The sequence below is a fragment of the Rhododendron vialii genome, chromosome 10a (assembly GCF_030253575.1).
Source record: "Rhododendron vialii isolate Sample 1 chromosome 10a, ASM3025357v1".
Lineage (NCBI taxonomy): Eukaryota > Viridiplantae > Streptophyta > Magnoliopsida > Ericales > Ericaceae > Rhododendron > Rhododendron vialii.
In genome coordinates, this window is record NC_080566.1 from 16,616,783 (window position 1) to 16,633,668 (window position 16,886).

At 40.7% G+C, this 16,886-nt stretch overlaps 1 protein-coding gene and 1 long non-coding RNA gene across 9 annotated transcripts; one reads left to right on the forward strand and one right to left on the reverse strand.

Moving 5' to 3' along the window:
* Positions 1–4,733: 4,733 nt before the first annotated feature.
* LOC131302954 (uncharacterized) lies at positions 4,734–6,387 on the reverse strand. The gene is made up of 2 exons (XM_058329746.1): positions 6,066–6,387; positions 4,734–5,761 (listed from the first exon to the last, which is right to left on the reverse strand). Exons 1-2 carry the CDS (start codon positions 6,385–6,387, stop codon positions 4,734–4,736), a joined length of 1,350 nt encoding a protein of 449 aa, XP_058185729.1.
* Positions 6,388–11,372: 4,985 nt separating this feature from the next.
* Positions 11,373–16,088, forward strand: LOC131303713 (uncharacterized). 8 transcript variants are annotated; one of them, XR_009192140.1, is made up of 11 exons: positions 11,373–11,712; positions 11,809–11,890; positions 13,229–13,378; positions 13,503–13,600; positions 13,730–13,884; positions 13,974–14,074; positions 14,194–14,269; positions 14,680–14,922; positions 15,020–15,074; positions 15,636–15,719; positions 15,806–16,088. It is a non-coding gene; the product is annotated as an uncharacterized LOC131303713 (long non-coding RNA). The 8 variants fall into 8 exon arrangements; XR_009192136.1 differs by having other exon boundaries at positions 11,379–11,712; positions 11,828–11,890; positions 13,687–13,884; XR_009192135.1 differs by having other exon boundaries at positions 11,381–11,740; positions 11,828–11,890; positions 13,687–13,884.
* The last annotated feature ends 798 nt before the right edge of the window (positions 16,089–16,886 follow it).

The window sequence follows — 16,886 nt, forward strand, 5'->3', positions numbered from 1 at the left end:
GTTGACCCAGAAAGAGCACCCCGAAAAAAGACAACAATAAAGGAAGTTGAGCCAGGATTTGACTGGAAGCACGAAAGCTGGAAGGCCGAGGACATTCGTTACTATAAGCCGGAACCGTAACGCTACTGATCTCGGGATTAGACCCTGAGGGAAGGAGTCTCACCTCCCACAGAGAAGATTCCATTGCAAAGAGAACAGCCTCAGAGCTTCACTCCAGTCATTCGTTTCCCAGAGACAATCAAGCACGAACTACACTTACAGACCCCTAGAACTAGGAACTGACTTTAGCAAATATCTTTCTAATCTTATTTGCAACAATAGTCTAGCAAACAATCGGAACTTTTCTCTCGTTCAGTAAAGGAATGTTTCCAAAATTCCGATAGTTCGCCGAATAGAACACACGGTGGAAGTAGAGGACTGCAGAGACCTGTTTTTTTGGTAAACAGTAGCCTCGGGGTTACCACGCTTCCATCAGCTTGCTTGCCATTATGGAGTTCGGAGGCCTAAGTACGGAATGTGGGATTGTCACTCTGGGGGGATGACGGAAGCTAAAGCGCTACAGACAGCTCCTTTATTTATAGGGCATTAGGTCGGATTGCTGCATACTTATCTTATAACTCTCTTCCCAGACTGCTTGTACGGAGTCTTTCTCGACCATATTGGACACCTGACAAATATGTATATTCAAAATGGCCCAAAGCTTTCATTTCATTTCCCGGGAATGAAGCAACATAGAAAGACCCTTATTCAAGGGTTGTTCGAAGGTAGGGGACAAGCTCAGCTCAACTCTAGAATGCTCTACAAAGAGCAATATAAGCACATTTAACGCAACGCGCTTCAAGCAGTGAGGGTCGCGGTCACAGGAAAAACCTTGCTCCTACCTATCATTATAGGTTAAGAGCCGAAGATTCCTGGTGCAACAAAGGGAGATCTTTTGTCAAGGGTCGCAGCGGGCCGGGCTATGATACCGATCAAAGACGGGTAAGGGCTGAGTTGGGTAGGTATTACCAAAAGAAATAGGAGAGCAGCAAGACCATACTGCGTTTCGAAGCTATCTATAGTATGATACCTGACCGCTGCACTTTCTTTTCTGATGGCTAATCCTCACAAACTCGGTTACAACAAAACAAGGAAAAACAACGAGTAATTAATATTACTAAAGAAAACAATTAGGAAAACAATGAGAAAGACATTCCTTACGAAACAACAAAAGGAAAGCAATACAAGAAAGGATTACAGTTACTTACGAAAGCAGGAAAGAAGAGAGCATACATACATTCTACTAGCTATCAGACGATCAGACGCAGACCTTTCTTTCATGTATTGTCTGATCGTCTTCTCTTGCTATTTCTCTCTTCCTGTAGTTCCAGTAAGATAGGCAGCTATCGCAGATCGTAGTCTATCGAGCAAGTATTATCTGATTCCTCTCTTCACTGCCTCGTTTATCTGTCTTCTCTTTCAATCCCTGACAGTGAATTCTTTCGCTTGTTTTCTTTTGCTCTGCTCTATCTATTTGTCTTTGATTCTTTTCCTTCTTCGAGTGGTAACTGCGGTATTCCGAACTCTTCAACGGTTATTGGGTTTTACCCCAGGCTAAATCACCATCTTCTCGATAACGAGACTAGGAAAGATATTAGTATAGTAGGCAGCTTAGTTCGGTAATAAGGTCTATAGGACAAGAGCATACGGACTGCAAGAGATAACAGAAGAAAGAAGGTACTACCCTTACAGGGAGGAAGGAAGAGCGTCCTTGGTTTAGCTCATAGTAGAGCTCATATTCAAGAGGGAGGCCCTTAGCCCATTCCTGTCTTGAATGGAGGGAAGGTGTTGCATCATTCCTTATTCAACTACCAGTTAGAGAAGGAAGGCAAGCTAGAAGACAATGTTAGGTAACTGCAGCCATTTCTAGGGATTGTCTGATCTTGCATGAGATTGTCTGCTACTCGGAATAGAAGGAAAGAATGGATAGGTCCAGCAGAGAGATCGGGGTCACTTCACGCTGCTATTGACGATGCAGAGCTTCCTACTTTAGACTAGCTCCTAGGATAGCTGCCTAATAGAAGATAGGATTGGGGCACATCCAGCTAATAGAAAGGGCAGCCCTTAGCCCAGTATGGAGGGAAGGTTAAGCTAGCTTTTCGTATCATTGGCAACTTCTACTATAAAGAAATCGATTCCCTTCCTTTAAAGAGATAGATCCTCCTTTCCTAAGGACTCTTCGTTTGGAGTAGGAAGTGTCTGCAAGCCTAGTCCTTTAAGCTCGGACTCCAACAAGAGTTCGAGCATTAGAAGGAGAGGTAGGACTAGTCTGGGTATGAATCCTTTCCGTCAGTGAGTCCTTCTGTAAGTAGAAGGCAGCCATCTAAGGGATGCAACTATTCCGTATGCAAAGCATCCTGTAAAAGTCCCCTTCTTTCATAGGAACTTCCTGAAGGTGCTATCCTATAAGCAGAAGCAAATGAAGATCTAGAGCGAGTCTTCCTTGATGAGCCTAAGGAGATAGAAGGAGCAAGGCTCTAATCCTCATTTTACCTATTGATTAGAGCTAGGAATCCTAGAAGCTAAAAGAGTCAAGCAAGGAAGCCTACTTGTTCCCGCGGGTTCGTTTAGGAGACTAGCTTTCCACGGGCTGCAGACTCGCTTTTTTTTTTAGTTAGTAAGTTCAGGTCTTTCTGAAAGCCAGTTCCGGCAATATATATTAAGGATTGGACTTCGACTTCTTCCGCTTCTGTCTTTCTTTCGCCTTCTGGTTAACCTTCCTATGATATCTAGGCAATATACTGCAAAGGTCCATGGTGTGGTTTGGTTATGAAGCTCTGTCGGCGACGCGTAGATCAAATTCGCATGCACTTGGCACTTGTGGCATCTCTGAAGAAAATGGATGCAATCCCTCTCCATCGTACAAGAGTAATATCCTAGGCGAAGTCTTTTTAGGGCAAGCCTGTAGAGCTGCTCATCAAGAAAGGTCCCCCAAGTCGTGTTCCAACCAGATGACTCCATCTCTCTCTTGGACTGTGTCCTGAATCCTCAGAATCGGTGTCTGATGGTCTTCATCTCCGCTGGAATCTTAACTTGACGTCTCGGCTTCCTCCTTCGATCCGTCTTGCAAGTGCAGGGTAACCCTAGGCCGAATCTCTACTTCATCGACTGTGTGCTTGCCGCCCAATCCTTCCCAACTCTGGCCGCCTGTAGCTAATGTTTTCCCAGTAGCGTCTCGTAAGCACCTTCGCGCTGAGCCGTCAGAGCACAAAAGTGGATGTTAAACTAAAGGTGCCTCAATGGGTACCTTCTGCCTCAAACTCCAGCGGCTTCACTGGTCGCTGGTCTGCCATTCTCAGTGTCTAGAACTAGAAACTATAGTCAGAACATCGGCTTACCTTACCAATCGCCTACCATGTCTCCTTTGTAAGGTCTCTCTGGACCCTCCGTCCACCATCGTCCTCTGTAAAGTCCAGTGTTTCATCTATCTTCATCCTCACTTGCACCTCCTTGTCAGGCCTAGCTAGGCAAACCGGTGCGCCTTCTAAGTATAAGTAAGGGCGAGGGGGCCACTTTCTTCTAGGGTCGACTCCCCGGTTAGCTTCTTTGCTCTCTGGCCAGCAGTCGCTCCTGTTCTTCCCTTCGGCATCTTGTCCTGGGCGGATTGTACTTCGCCCTCGACAAATGGTCGGCGTCTTCTACAGGGGGTGGCTGAGCCATCCTTTGATTCTCTCTTTTAGTAGCCCCTCCACAGAAAGATTCATCGTCGCCTTCATTTCTGTAGGATTCTCTCGGCGACTTCCAAGGCTTTCGCTTCTTGGGCGATTTGCTATCGGTGTCGCAGCTTCTTCTTCTCTTCTCCCTTCTCTCATTCTTTCTTTCTTTATAATTTATATTGAATCTCAATTCTAAGAAGACCAGCCTTGCCGCCATTGCTTATTCGGTGTTCCAGGAGCTCTCTACTGCACATCGAGACAATCGGCCTACCCAGGAGTTTTACACAATAATGAGGACCATTGGCACCAGCTCTCCTCCATGTAGGAGGAGTTTTTTTCTATATATTTTTCCGGTGGCTGCACTAAGAAGCAGCAGAAGGCCCGAGATCAGCAACGTCTATTTCAGTTCTTCATGCACTTTCGCCTAGAGTTTGAGTCCATCAGAGGCCAGCTCCTGCACAAATCTCTTCTGCCGACTCTAGATGTTGCACTCTCAGAGCTTATAACTTAAGAGATTCGTCTGCGAGTCTTGGGCTCCTCCCGTTCTGCTAAGCCAGCTACTGTGCTTGCTGCTTCTGGCTCCCGATCTTCTACCCAGATGAATCAGCGATAGAATCCGGCATGCCCGAGAAATGAACGGATATCTTTCACACACTTTGGAGTCGGGAGGTTCCCAATTAAGTCAACCTTGGCCTTATCCACCTCAATTCCCTACGACAATACAATGTGGCCCAAAACGATACCCTGAGTAACCATGAAATGGCATTTTTCCCAATTTAGCACCAAATTCTTTTCTTCACATCTTGTCAGAACTCTCTCCAAATTGGACAAGCAAGCTTCGAATGAGTCACCGAAAATAGAGAAATCATCCATGAAAACCTCTACAATCTTCTCGACCATGTCACTAAAAATCCCCATCATACACCTTGAAAACGTTCCCGGAGCATTGCACAAACCAAACGGCATACGTCGATAAGCGAAAGTTCCGAAGGGGCAAGTGAATGTCGTCTTCTCTTGATCCTCTAGAGCAACTTCGATCTAATTATACCCGGAATAACCATCTAAGAAACAATAGAATGCATGCCCGGCTATCCTTTCCAAAATCTGATCGATAAACGGCAAAGGGAAATGATCCTTTCTTGTGCTTGCGTTGAGCTTCCGATAATCAATACAAACTCTCCATCCCTTCTGAACACGTGTTGGCACTAGCTCATTCTCCTCATTACGCATAACTTTAACCCCGAATTTCTTTGGTACAACTTGAATCGGGCTCACCCATTTACTATCGACGATGGGATAAATGATCCCAACATCCAAGAGCTTTAAGACCTCAGCACGAACTACATCCTTCATAATAGGGTTAAAGCGGTGTTGGGGTTGGTGAGATGGCTTGATATTATCTTCCAAAGCAATATGGTGAGAGTAGAAAGTAGAATTGATTACTTTGATATCCGCAATGGTCCATCCTATAGCCTTCATGTGTCTCCTTAATAAATTAATCAACTTCGTCTCTCGGAGATTCCCAAGAGAGGAGGAAATAACCACAGGATAGGTCTCATTGTCTCCAAGGAAAACATGCTTCAAAGTGTCAGGCAAAGGTTTCAACTCCAATTTTGGTGGCTCAACGCTAGATGGGAGGACTTTCTTCTCTATTGGGGGAAGCTCTTCAAATTCTTCAAACTTTGGAATCCAAGAATTCATAGCACACACTTCATCCTCATCTTTGAGCAATGAATATAGATAATTGACCTCGAAAGATTTGAGAAATTCGGCCTCTTCGGCTGTAAGAGCAACTTCCAAAGGATCACTATAGAGCAATTCGTCCACGTGTTCTTCTACAAGGGTATCAATAAGGCTTACTTCATGTATGTTCTCGTCATCCCCCATTTGACTGCCCACATTAAAAATATTGACCTCCATCTTCATGTTACCGAATGTCATATTAAGAAGTCCGTTTCGACAGTTGATAACTGCATCTGCTGTGGCTAGAAAGGATCTTCTAGGAATCACTGGAGTAGAAGCAGCAGAAGAGCCAGTCGAATTTGTATCAAGAATTACAAAATCCACTAGATAGATGAACTGATCAACTTGTACCAAAACATCTTCTACTACCCCTCTTGGTGTACGCACGTTTCAACCGGCCAACTGTATTGTAACACGAGTGGGCTTCATCTCCCTCTACCTAAGCTCTTGATAAATAGAGTACGAAAGTAGATTAACACTGGCACCAAAATCAAGTAAGGCTTGTTTGATACGCTTCCCTCCAATGGTAATCGCGATAGTAGGGCTCCTCGAATTTTTGTACTAAGGCGCGATATTCGTTTGAATGATAGAACTTACTTGTTCAGTAAGAAAGATCTTTTTCTGAACATTTAGTTTCCGCGCATAGATCTTTAAGAAACTTAGCATATGACGGAATCTGCTTTACTGCATCCATAAGAGAAATGTTGATCTTCACCTGATTGAATAACTCATGCAACTCCGCATTGTAATTCGGTTTCGCCAAAGCCTTCAAACGATTAGGATATGGTGCCGGTGTTGGAATAATTTGAGGGTCCGATACACTTTCTTCCTTCCTTTTTCTTTTATCATTTTCCTCTGAAACTTCCTTGCTTGCCTCCTTGGGAGATTCCCTATGGGTTGGTGTTGAACGTTCGATAGGAAAGGGCATCAAGGTAGGTTCCGGAGGCATTACCACTTGATTATCCACCGTCTTGCCACTTCGAAGAGAAATAATAGCTTTTGCTTGCTCGGGGAAAGTCACCTAAGAGCTAGCAAAGTGAAGGCCTTGAGAAGTTAGACTAGAATTCGGATGCGGATTAGGTTGAGGTTGAGTAGGAAACTTCTCTTTCTCTTGTTGTAACAAACCCACCGTAGTTGTTAACTTCCCCAACTGGTTTCTGATATCATTCATCATCTGAGTTTGTTGCTCATTGATAGCAGTTTGACCTTGCAAGAGAGCACTGAATTGATCTTCGCAAGAACCCTTTGGTGGTTGTTGGTGGAACTGGGCAGGTGGCTGCTGAAATTGGTTTTCATGTGGGACGGACCAGAAGGAGCAAATCCTGGCGGACCTTGAGCTTGAGGGAAACGAAAAGCATTATGAGATTGTTTCCAAGGTAATTGAGGAGCGGGGGGCGGAACTTGAAAATAACTCCCTTCATTAGGTTGATTCCAATGGAAGGCCGGATGTTGACGAGTCCCCGGATTATAAGATTGAGAATAGGGGTTAAAACATTGCACTGCATGTACTTCTTCCGGAGCAATCCCATTAATCACGTTCTTAAGAGTAGGAATGTTGGGGCACGTCTCGGTAGAATGGCCCACAATCTCACAAATAATACATACTTCCTCCACTTGGCGTACTACTTTCACCTCCTGAGATTGAGCACTCTTCAATTCCAACTTATCAAGCTTCCGAGCAATCTCCTCCAATCGAGTTTCAAAAGCTATATGCTCCGCAATAGAGAATTTCCCTGAACCAGTAGGACCTTGATTGTACATTGCCATATCACCTAGATCTGCAAATTGCCAAGACTGGGTCTTCTCAGCTAGTGACTCATAGTAATCCCAAGCATCCTCCGGTGTCTTCCCCATAAAGTCACCTCCACCCATAGTATCTAGAAGTTGTTTACTCTCTTGGGAACACCCTGTGTAGAAATAGTTAACTTTGAGATACAATGAAAAGTTGTGATGAGGAACCGACATGAGCAGGTCCTTGTATTGCTCCCAATACTTGTGGTAAGTCTCTCCATCCTTTTGCTTGAAACTTTGAATCTGATCGATAAGTAACTTCGTCCGGCTGGCTTGAGAGAATTTAGTGATGAAAACATCCTGGATATCTCCCCAATTACACAAAGATTGAGGCTTTAGAGAGTTGAACCACTGTTTCGCCTTGTCCTTGAGAGTGAATGGGAACAACTTCAGGCGAGCTTGATCAAGTTGTCCTGAAATTGTAACGAAAGAGTGTAGAATATTCTCAAACTCACGGATACGCAAATAAGGATCCTCCAATTCTCGCCCCCAAAATTCTGGAATTATCCGAAGATACTCAACTTTGAATTCAAACGTATTCCCAGCAGTTGGAGTCGGAATAACGATAGGTGATACTTAAGGAGCCCATTCTGGATTCAGATAATCATGCAGAGTACGAACTGGAGCTTCTTCGGCCATTGGGCTTTTGCGATTGCATTTTAATTTGCGAGGCGGAGAGTGGGTTGGATATGCCCTGGCAATGCTATAGATTCTTGGCGGCGAAGAAGAACGATGAAGCCGATTGGAAATTGCGCTTCGATAAACAGGCATAAACAAAGACAAATACTAACTAACTACCAACAAACTACCAGATTGAAGGGCTATGCCGCCACCTCATCTCAACAAACAGAATATGTGAAGGGTTAACCCACCACCTCGGCTAAGCAATGCAATCAAATTTAAACTAGCTAACTAAATTAACTACACTAAACTAAGAACAATCTCGATATTTAGCCTGGCTTCATTACACCTCAAGTTTGGTATGAAACCAGGTTAGAGGTATCCACCAAACTAAATACGAACTACTAACACATAAACTACTAAACTACTACAACTACTACTAGACGAAAGCAGGATACTTACAGCGGTTTGTCGAACCTCCAAGAAATCCATAATAAGAAATCCCCGGCAACGGCACCAAAAATGCTTCTTTCATCGATATATCAAATAAGATCACCCCAAGCATAGGGTATAAGCGTCCAATTAAAGCATAATAATCCGAAAGACCGGAATCGTACCCACGGGAATAATTAATATGGCTTGGTTGGATTTGTAGAAGTAAGCAAGATTTTCGGCTTTTAGGCAGCCAACTTTGTTTTACGTTTGCGGTGGAAAGTAAAAAGGCTAAATTAAAAGTGAATAAACTAAGATAAAAAGCAGGTTAGGTCTTGGAATAAATTAACACCCACGGCTCAAGTTAAATCACATTTTCACCCAATTACGTGGTTCAAGATACTCAATTAAGGTTCCTAAACCGGAAGATAAGATGGTTCAATTACCAAGCTAGCTCTAGAATTTATTTAGCAAATACCTCGAGCGATAGAGCTCCAAGCATCATGTGTGGTAAGTAGGCGATGCTCTTACCTACACATGATCAAGGAGGTTAACACCTTACAATTTGACAAATAAACCCGAACCCCACATCAATTTTCGAACCAAAGGTTTAAACTTTATGGTGAAGAATGCAATTTCACTCGAGCCATGAGGTGCTAATCACCCCATGACCTAACCTTGGAAAACTACTCACACATATCAATAAAGATAAGAGCAAGCAAAAATCTACTTAGCATAATTGAAATAACAACACCAGAAGAAAATTAGATTAAACGATAGATCGGAGTAGCGGCTACAACTTTAATAAAGACTACAATAGCAAAAACTAATTAACTAAGGCAGAAATTAAATTTAAAGAGCTGGAAAATGAAGAACAATTCAAAAAGCAAGTAAATCTAAGCTAGATCTAAATTATGCAATCAAAAAAGTTGTTTGTACAATGTGACATCATGCCTTTTACATTCTTCACGGTATGCACACAGAATATTCCTCAAATGCCTTGAAAATGCCATCCGACAGCCCTCGGTACCGATAGCAAACACCATAAGGAGTAGTACTAAGCTACTCGATACCTATAGACTTTAATAAATGATACCGATACCGAGGCAATTGAGGTGCTATTACGTAGAGTTTCGGTACCGATGGACTGCATTATGCTTTACCGATACCGATCAGCTTATTTGATCCTTGTTGACTGCCTTCGAACCCATCTCGGCACCGATGGGAATAATCAATTGGTACCAATACCAAATGACTATCTTCAGCACTTAGTTCTTTGTCTTCTTTGAACCTTGAATATCTTTGACAAGCTTTGAACTTTAAAACTTCTGAATTTGAACGATTTCTCTGCAAAATAATATTAAAGTACCTTACGAGCAAAAGAAATTAAAAACAACTAATTAAGCAATTAAATTGAACTAAAACTAGATATCTAGCGCACCCTACATTGCATTATCGAGTGCTTATCAAGCACGAAGTTGATTTCATAAGTAGCCAAAAATCTATAACCAATTGGTCGAACGCATTCATTTCTTTCCCCAAAGTTAACAGAACAGATTTTGTGAAATTTTACCACATAAAAAGTACACATCAATCATATCGACCAGACCTGAACCCTTGATATACGAATTCGAAGCACCCCAATCGACAACCCAAAAGAAAACAAAGGGAAAAGGACTCACAGGATTTGCTTAGTTCTGAAAGAACCGATGACTTTGTTGAACAGATCGGCGGCGTCCTCGTATTTCCAACTAGAGCTAAAGACAACCCAGCCATTGATCTCCTCACTAACTTTCCTCTCTAAATCTTCTCCTCTTGCAGCTGATCGGGCATCATCTGCTTTGAGACGCCTGCTTGGTCGTCCATCGCAGAGATGGTGGTGGCCAGATGAATGAAAACCCAAAATGGGAAGAGAAGACTCCAACAAGTGAATTGAAAGAGCATTACTGATCCAAAAAAAAAATTGGAAGAGCATTATCAAAAAAGGAAAAACTGAATTGCAAGGGACAGACCACCTAGATTCCAGGCTTTATTCTCGCATGTACAGTTATCGGGGGAGGCAATTTTACCGGAAAGCCCCCAAGCCCAACACCACTATGTGACAAAATAGTGTAGAAAAATCGGGACGCAGACGGAAAACATCGAAAGTCCGAAAACCCGTTAAAGTAATTCGTAAATAACCTAAATAGTGTCTATGGCCCACCACTTTTGAGCGTGAAATGATGAGAACGCCCAAAACCCCAAAGAAGTAAATTCAATTGGCTAGTTTCCGAACTCGGGGGCATTATCGTCCGAAGATGGCCAACGTGTAAGCCACAATTCGGAACTTTGTTCCTTTATAGGCGACCTATGGAAATGACAAAAGAGATTTGATTGCCCAAGTGCCAATGACAAGCAATAGAATGTTCTTGTTAAATATATTAAATAATGTTGCTAAATGCTTAAAAGCATGCTACAAAGATACTACTTGGCTTTGACACTTAAGATTTGGGCATTTAAATTTTGGGGGACTAAAATTGTTGTCTGAAAAAGGAATGGTGAAAGGATTGCCTTCCATTAATCACCCGAATCAATTTTCGTGAAGGATGCCTTCTTGGTAAGCACTTTAAAAAAAGTTTTCCAAGAGAGGCAACAACAAGAGCAAGAAAGCCTTTGGAACTTATTCACACCGATGTGTGTGGACCAATTGATCCTTATTCTCTCGGCAAAGATAGATACTTTCTTCTCTTTATTGATGATTTTAGCCGCAAGGCATGGGTCTATTTTTTGAAACAAAAGTCGAAAGTGTATAATGTTTTCAAAAAATTCAAGACGCTTGTTGAAAAAGAAAGTGGCTATGATATAAAAGCCATGAGATCTGATAGAGGAGGCGAATTCACGTCAAACGAATTTAATGATTTTTGTGAAGAAAATGGGATTTGCAATCCTCTAACACTTCCGTACTCCCCTCAACAAAATGGTGTTGTCAAAAGAAAAAATAGATCAATTCTTAATCACTACAACAAACACCACTTTTAATAGCATAAATTGATAGCATTCTTTTTAAAATGGTATTGTAGAGGAGGCAATAATAGCGTTCCTGCTTACACCACTTTTAATAGCATAAATTGATAGCATTCTTTTTAAAATGCTATTGTAGGGGAGGCAATAATAGCATTCCTGGCATTGAGAGACACGGACAAAAGGGGAAAGAAAACAACAGCGTCTTCGTTAACTCTACCATAGCGTTCTACCAATTTTCGGCGCCACTCTCTTTTCCCTTTTTCCCTCTCTAAATTTTGGGTGCGATTTCCCTCAAAATATTTCAATCTCTTCCAATATTTCAGTCATTAGGTCGTCAAGAGGTCTACAGCGTGAGTTCGGTTCAGATGGGTTTATCGACAGATTTGCACTGGTCTTCCTCTCTATTCACTTTGTATCAGATATCAGCGTGAGTTCGATTCTTCTGGGTTTCAATCGTGAGTTGTTCTTCCATCAAATATTCTCCTTGTATGATTTCCCTCTTTTTCTCTCGTTTTTATGCTAGATCCCTAATTTGTATACAGAAAGAAGCAAACCTGTTGCACCAATTGAGGCAAAGAATCAACGAACAGAGAAGCCCTAAATAGGTTGAGTTCGATTTTCCTCGATTCTTACAGACTAGGGCTTAATATTCAGTACGATTTTGCCCAGAAAACACAAATAGATCGTTAGGGGTTTTATATGTTTCCTTTCATCCGATTAATGTCATGTTACTTTGGGCTTTGCACCCGTTAAGGCAAAGACTCGTTTGTTTTGATTTTTTTTCTTGATTATTGCCCAGATACGAGTCTTGGGTCTTTGTAGGGGAATACATTTTGTTTCGGAAAAGATTTTGGGGCTTTTTGATTCATTCCAAACTATTCATAGCAGTCTATACTTCGAACTTGGAACGGGTAATATATATCCCAAACAAATTGAAGGAGCAAAGCTGTGTTTCTATTTTAGTTTGTCCCATATTTGTCGAAACAGTTTACTATCTAAGACAATATAGATGTGATACACGGTTTCTGGTTTTGGCATAAGGAAGATTTAGAGCTAAATATTGTATTACTTGAGTCAGGGGCCGAAGTACAATTAATCTGGCAGGTATCGAACATTAGCAAGTTGTAAATTATCATGTTCACAATATGTCTGGATAACAGATTATTTAGGTTCTAATTCACACGAGTTTTATGGTTAAGTATAAACATTAGCATGATACAAGATGGTTTCTGTGAAAGGAAAAAAAAATGTCTTCTTTTGTTGTGCCTCTAAACAGAACAGTGATGTTAGCTAATCATAAAAAACAGAGCACTAGTGATGTTAATTAAGTTAGTTAACATTGTTAACCAATATCTTGATCTTCCAAGAGCCTAGGAGAATTTTGATTAAAGACTAAAGAGTGACAACTTAAGACACTTTTTTTCCGAACTTAATGTTCTGTTCTATGATTGGTATCATTATCAGATGCATGCTTGTCTTAGAATTAGTTTCTTCACTTAACTATATAAAGTATGTATGATAGTTTCAACATGATACACGTGTATTTAACTTATAACTTTGATTCTATGTGACATATTGTGTTGTGGTACTCTAAGGTGTACATAGTCTTTTGAATTTATTTATTTTTGATAACTATGTACTCTTGTCAGATCTCTTCTGTCTCTGTCAAGTGAAGTGTACAAAAGTTTTCCATTTCATGGGGGCAAAAGTACTAATAGATTCATTTTCCTTAGAAAAGTAATTCTGTAAAAAGTTAAAGATTTATGGGAAAGCTCGTCAAAGAAGCAGAAAGGGTATAATTTATTAAATGCGATATCCTACATAGTTGGTATTAGTTTCCTACTATTAAATTTCTCACAGTATTGAGGTACAAGAGAATCACAAAGTCGCCTTGTAGTTGTTATTGCCCTGCAAGCATATCTCAGCTCCAGGAATGTTTGCAGGTGATTGTGGCAATGGCGGCAGTAGCGGCGGCTGCAAGTGTGGCTGTTGTTGTGTCCACAATGGAGCTAAGATGGAGGACATACTGCCACGCCCAGGGATGGAATAGCTCCCAGGGGTCCAATATTGCATCAATAGTCCTCCTCCATGACGTTCGTCTCTCTCTCTCTCTCTCGTCAACATTTTTCCCCTTGTCCATTGGAAAGTCAAGATGTAAATTATTACTGACCAGTTGCAATTTTTAGTGATGAATAGTTTTTTCTGTCCCTAATGCAGTGGAAGTCGTAGTTCTCGTGTTCCAGCATTATCTGATGACCCTAGGTACAACTGTCTTGATTCCAAGTATGTTTGTAAACCAAATGGGAGGCAGTAATGTAAGCAATACATTCTTCTTTTGTTCATCATCTCTCTTTGATTTTGTCTAGTGACTCGATCTAATGGAGTCTTTTCATTGTTACAGGTTGAGATGGCCAAGGTGATACAGACCTTACTATTTGTTTTAGGACTAAATACACTAATGCAGTCCTTATTTGGCACCCGACTTCCCTCAGTAATCGGTGGTTCATACGCATTTGTTATTCCCATGACTTCCATTCTACATGCTGGAAGATATCACTTGTCATCTCCGGAGCCCAATGGAGATTACTGCACATATCATGTTAGTCTTTGTATGTCTCTTTAAATTTTTAGTTCCTTGTCGTAGCAATTCTTTGTTTTTCTGACTTTGGGCTTTTCGATGATTTTCAGAAGTTTGAAAGGACAATGAGAGGTATGTAGGGTGCTCTCATTGTTGCCTCTTGTTTCCAGATGCTTATCGGCTTCTTAGGAGTGTGGAGAAATGTTGTAAGGTCATTATTGTAACTTGCAACATTTTTTTGCGTTGCTTAGTTACAACTAAACTGTTTGCTTATTCATATAATTTTTTTGACAGATTTCTATTTTTGGATCTATTTCTCATTTGTTTCAGGTTTCTTACCCCTCTTTCTATGGTTCCTCTCATGACTTTTACTGGACTTGGGCTATACTATCTTGGTTTTCAAATGGTAAGATTCCATGATCCTTCAACACATGTTTTGTCTTTAATCCTGGCTTTTCTAGTTTAGACCTGATAGCAACTTCATTTTTGCTCCCTTACTCAATCTTTAGTTCTGAAAAATAAAGTAAAAGGCCCTTCCGAAGGGAGTAAAATTCTAAGATCCAACTTATTTGTAAAGATTTATCATTCCCCTCCAACCCCACCTCCAAAATTTGGCATTTTGTCGCTATGAATTCATGACGTGAGTTGAATAAAGTTTGTTTAGTGTTGCTCAGGTACATAGTTACTATGGAACTGAAATATGGTTTTGCCTCCTGTGTCACTGAGGGATTGGTAGCATCTGATATTTCTTTATATTTTCAAAAGGCAAATTTTGCTATAGAACTATTTTTCCTTCTCTATTTTTTTCCCTTGTAGCTGGCAAAGTATGTCGAAATTGGGATCCCCGAGCTAATTCTAATGGTTATCGTCTCACAGGCAAGTAATTGTTGTTTGTCAACTGCTCAATGATGCATTTGAGAAAGTTTCTTGGTTTTTGGTGTAAATGCATCGCTCTGAAGCAAAGTAACTGTACTAACTGACTTTCCATATGCAACGGAAATTTGTGTGATGATTTGGCAATATCTTCCCCATTATGCAAAAGCAAAAACAAAGAGACGTGTATGTGATTGATTTGCACTTCTGTTCTTTGTTGCATTCATATGGGGCTATGCACAAATTCTCACTTCAACTGGTGTATATCATAACGCTTCTGCAGCCACTCAAGCTAGTTGTCGCATTGATCGCACTGGCCTCATTACTAGAGCTCCTTGGTAATATCTAATCATTTTTCCCACCTATTTTTTTTTTATGATAAGAAATAGATAGGAATCCCATAAGCTTTGTTTGTTTGGTCCTAATGCATCTGAAAAGTTCGCATTATTCTTCTTAATAACATGAGCCAAACTATGAAAGGACTCATTATTGGAGCTTCTTGATAAGGAGAGGTTATTGAGTGCTCCAGAATCCTCGAGGGACTCTCCCAGCTTCACAATAGTGTGGGATCCACATAGGTGTGGGTTCCTGCGCGGTGGAGAGAGCCCCTATAGCATTGCTCCGTGCAGGGGTGCTGAAATTTTTTCCTTTGAAAATATATTGTTTTCTTTCACATTTTCTAACACTGAAAAATTCTTATTTGAGCTTTGAGAGATCATAACTAGATTCCTTGATGTTTCAATACAGATCATTACTTCGAAATTGTTGGCTTATAAACTGCAGGGTTGCGACTTAGAATTTGATATATGAGTTCTCCTATTGTTTTACTACTCTCTACTCTTAACAGTCAGACGTATTCGTCAACTTCTTATAGAGAATACTTTTGTTAACCATTTCAGATTTATATTCCTTATCCATTCCAATGGGGGAGACCTACTTTTCAAGCTGGTGAAGCTTTAACAATGACGGCTGTTTCTCTTGAGGTTTGCTCATAACCAATTTTTTTTTTAGGACTCTTGTGAAATTATATGGATTCGGTTAGACATAATCTCGTTCTTATTATTTGCAGTCTACTGGCACATTCCTTGCAACAGCAAGATATGGGAGTGCTACACCTGTTCCAGCTTCTGTTTTAAAAGGGTATAAGCAAGATAATCTTCAAGTAAAGAAATCTACAGCCCAGTACATGATTACATTTTCAGGAAAGGGGAATTACATTAGTTTTTTTCAATGAGTCTAATTAGTCGGACTCTTTTATGTTATTTTTTTATCGTCTCTTTTATGTACTTTGGGATATTGTTTCCCAAGCTAATGTAATGAATCTTTATTCAATGGTTAAGTTGTTTATTGTATATTGATGTGTGGTATTAGTTGGTGTTGAATGGAATAAGTCATTTTTGTTTCTGAATGAAATTACCATGATTTTGTTTAAAAATACTAGTATATTGGTATTTATAGAATTTTAAAAAAATGCCAAAAATTGGCTTATATAGCATTCATTAAATGCTATTGTTTACTTTCAATAGCGTTCATTGCATGCAGTAAAAAGTAGAAAAGGATAGCGCGCAAAGAACGCTATAAAAGATATAGAATACATAGCGGGCGAAGAACGCTATTAACAATATGGAATAGATAGCGGGCAAAAGAACGCTATCGTATATCTAGGACTTTTAATAGCATGGGCTAATATAGCGTTCTAGAAACGCTATCTTATGATTCTATAGCATTTTTCGCATGCTATAGAATGTGAAATTTGTTGTAGTGAATGCAGCTCAAAATATGTTGAAGAGCAAGAGAATGCCGAAAGAATTTTCGGCCGAAGCAGTTGATTGTGTGGTTTACTTGTCAAACCGCTCTCCCACACGAAGTGTTTGGGAGAAGACTCCACAAGAAGCATGGAGCGGAAGAAAGCCCCGGATCTCACACTTGCGAGTTTTCGGGAGCATTGCCTATACACAAGTGCCGAAGTAAAAGCGGTCTAAACTTGATGATAGAAGCAAGAAGTATGTCTTCATTGGCTATGATTCAAGGTCCAAAGGCTACAAATTGTACAATCCAAGCAATGGAAAGGTTTCAAGCTGAGACGTGATCTTTGACGAAGAAAGCATGTGAGATTGGGAGACTCAAGAAGAGGAGCAATATGATTTTTT

Excerpts from the sequence above, each read along its gene's own strand:
- LOC131302954 (XM_058329746.1), bottom strand. The coding sequence starts at position 6,387 with ATGCCTCCGGAACCTACCTTGATGCCCTTTCCTATCGAACGTTCAACA. Across the intron at positions 5,762-6,065 it reads TCTATGCGCGGAAACTAAAT|TGGATTTTGTAATTCTTGAT; the intron begins GTTCAGAAAAAG and ends TCATCTATCTAG.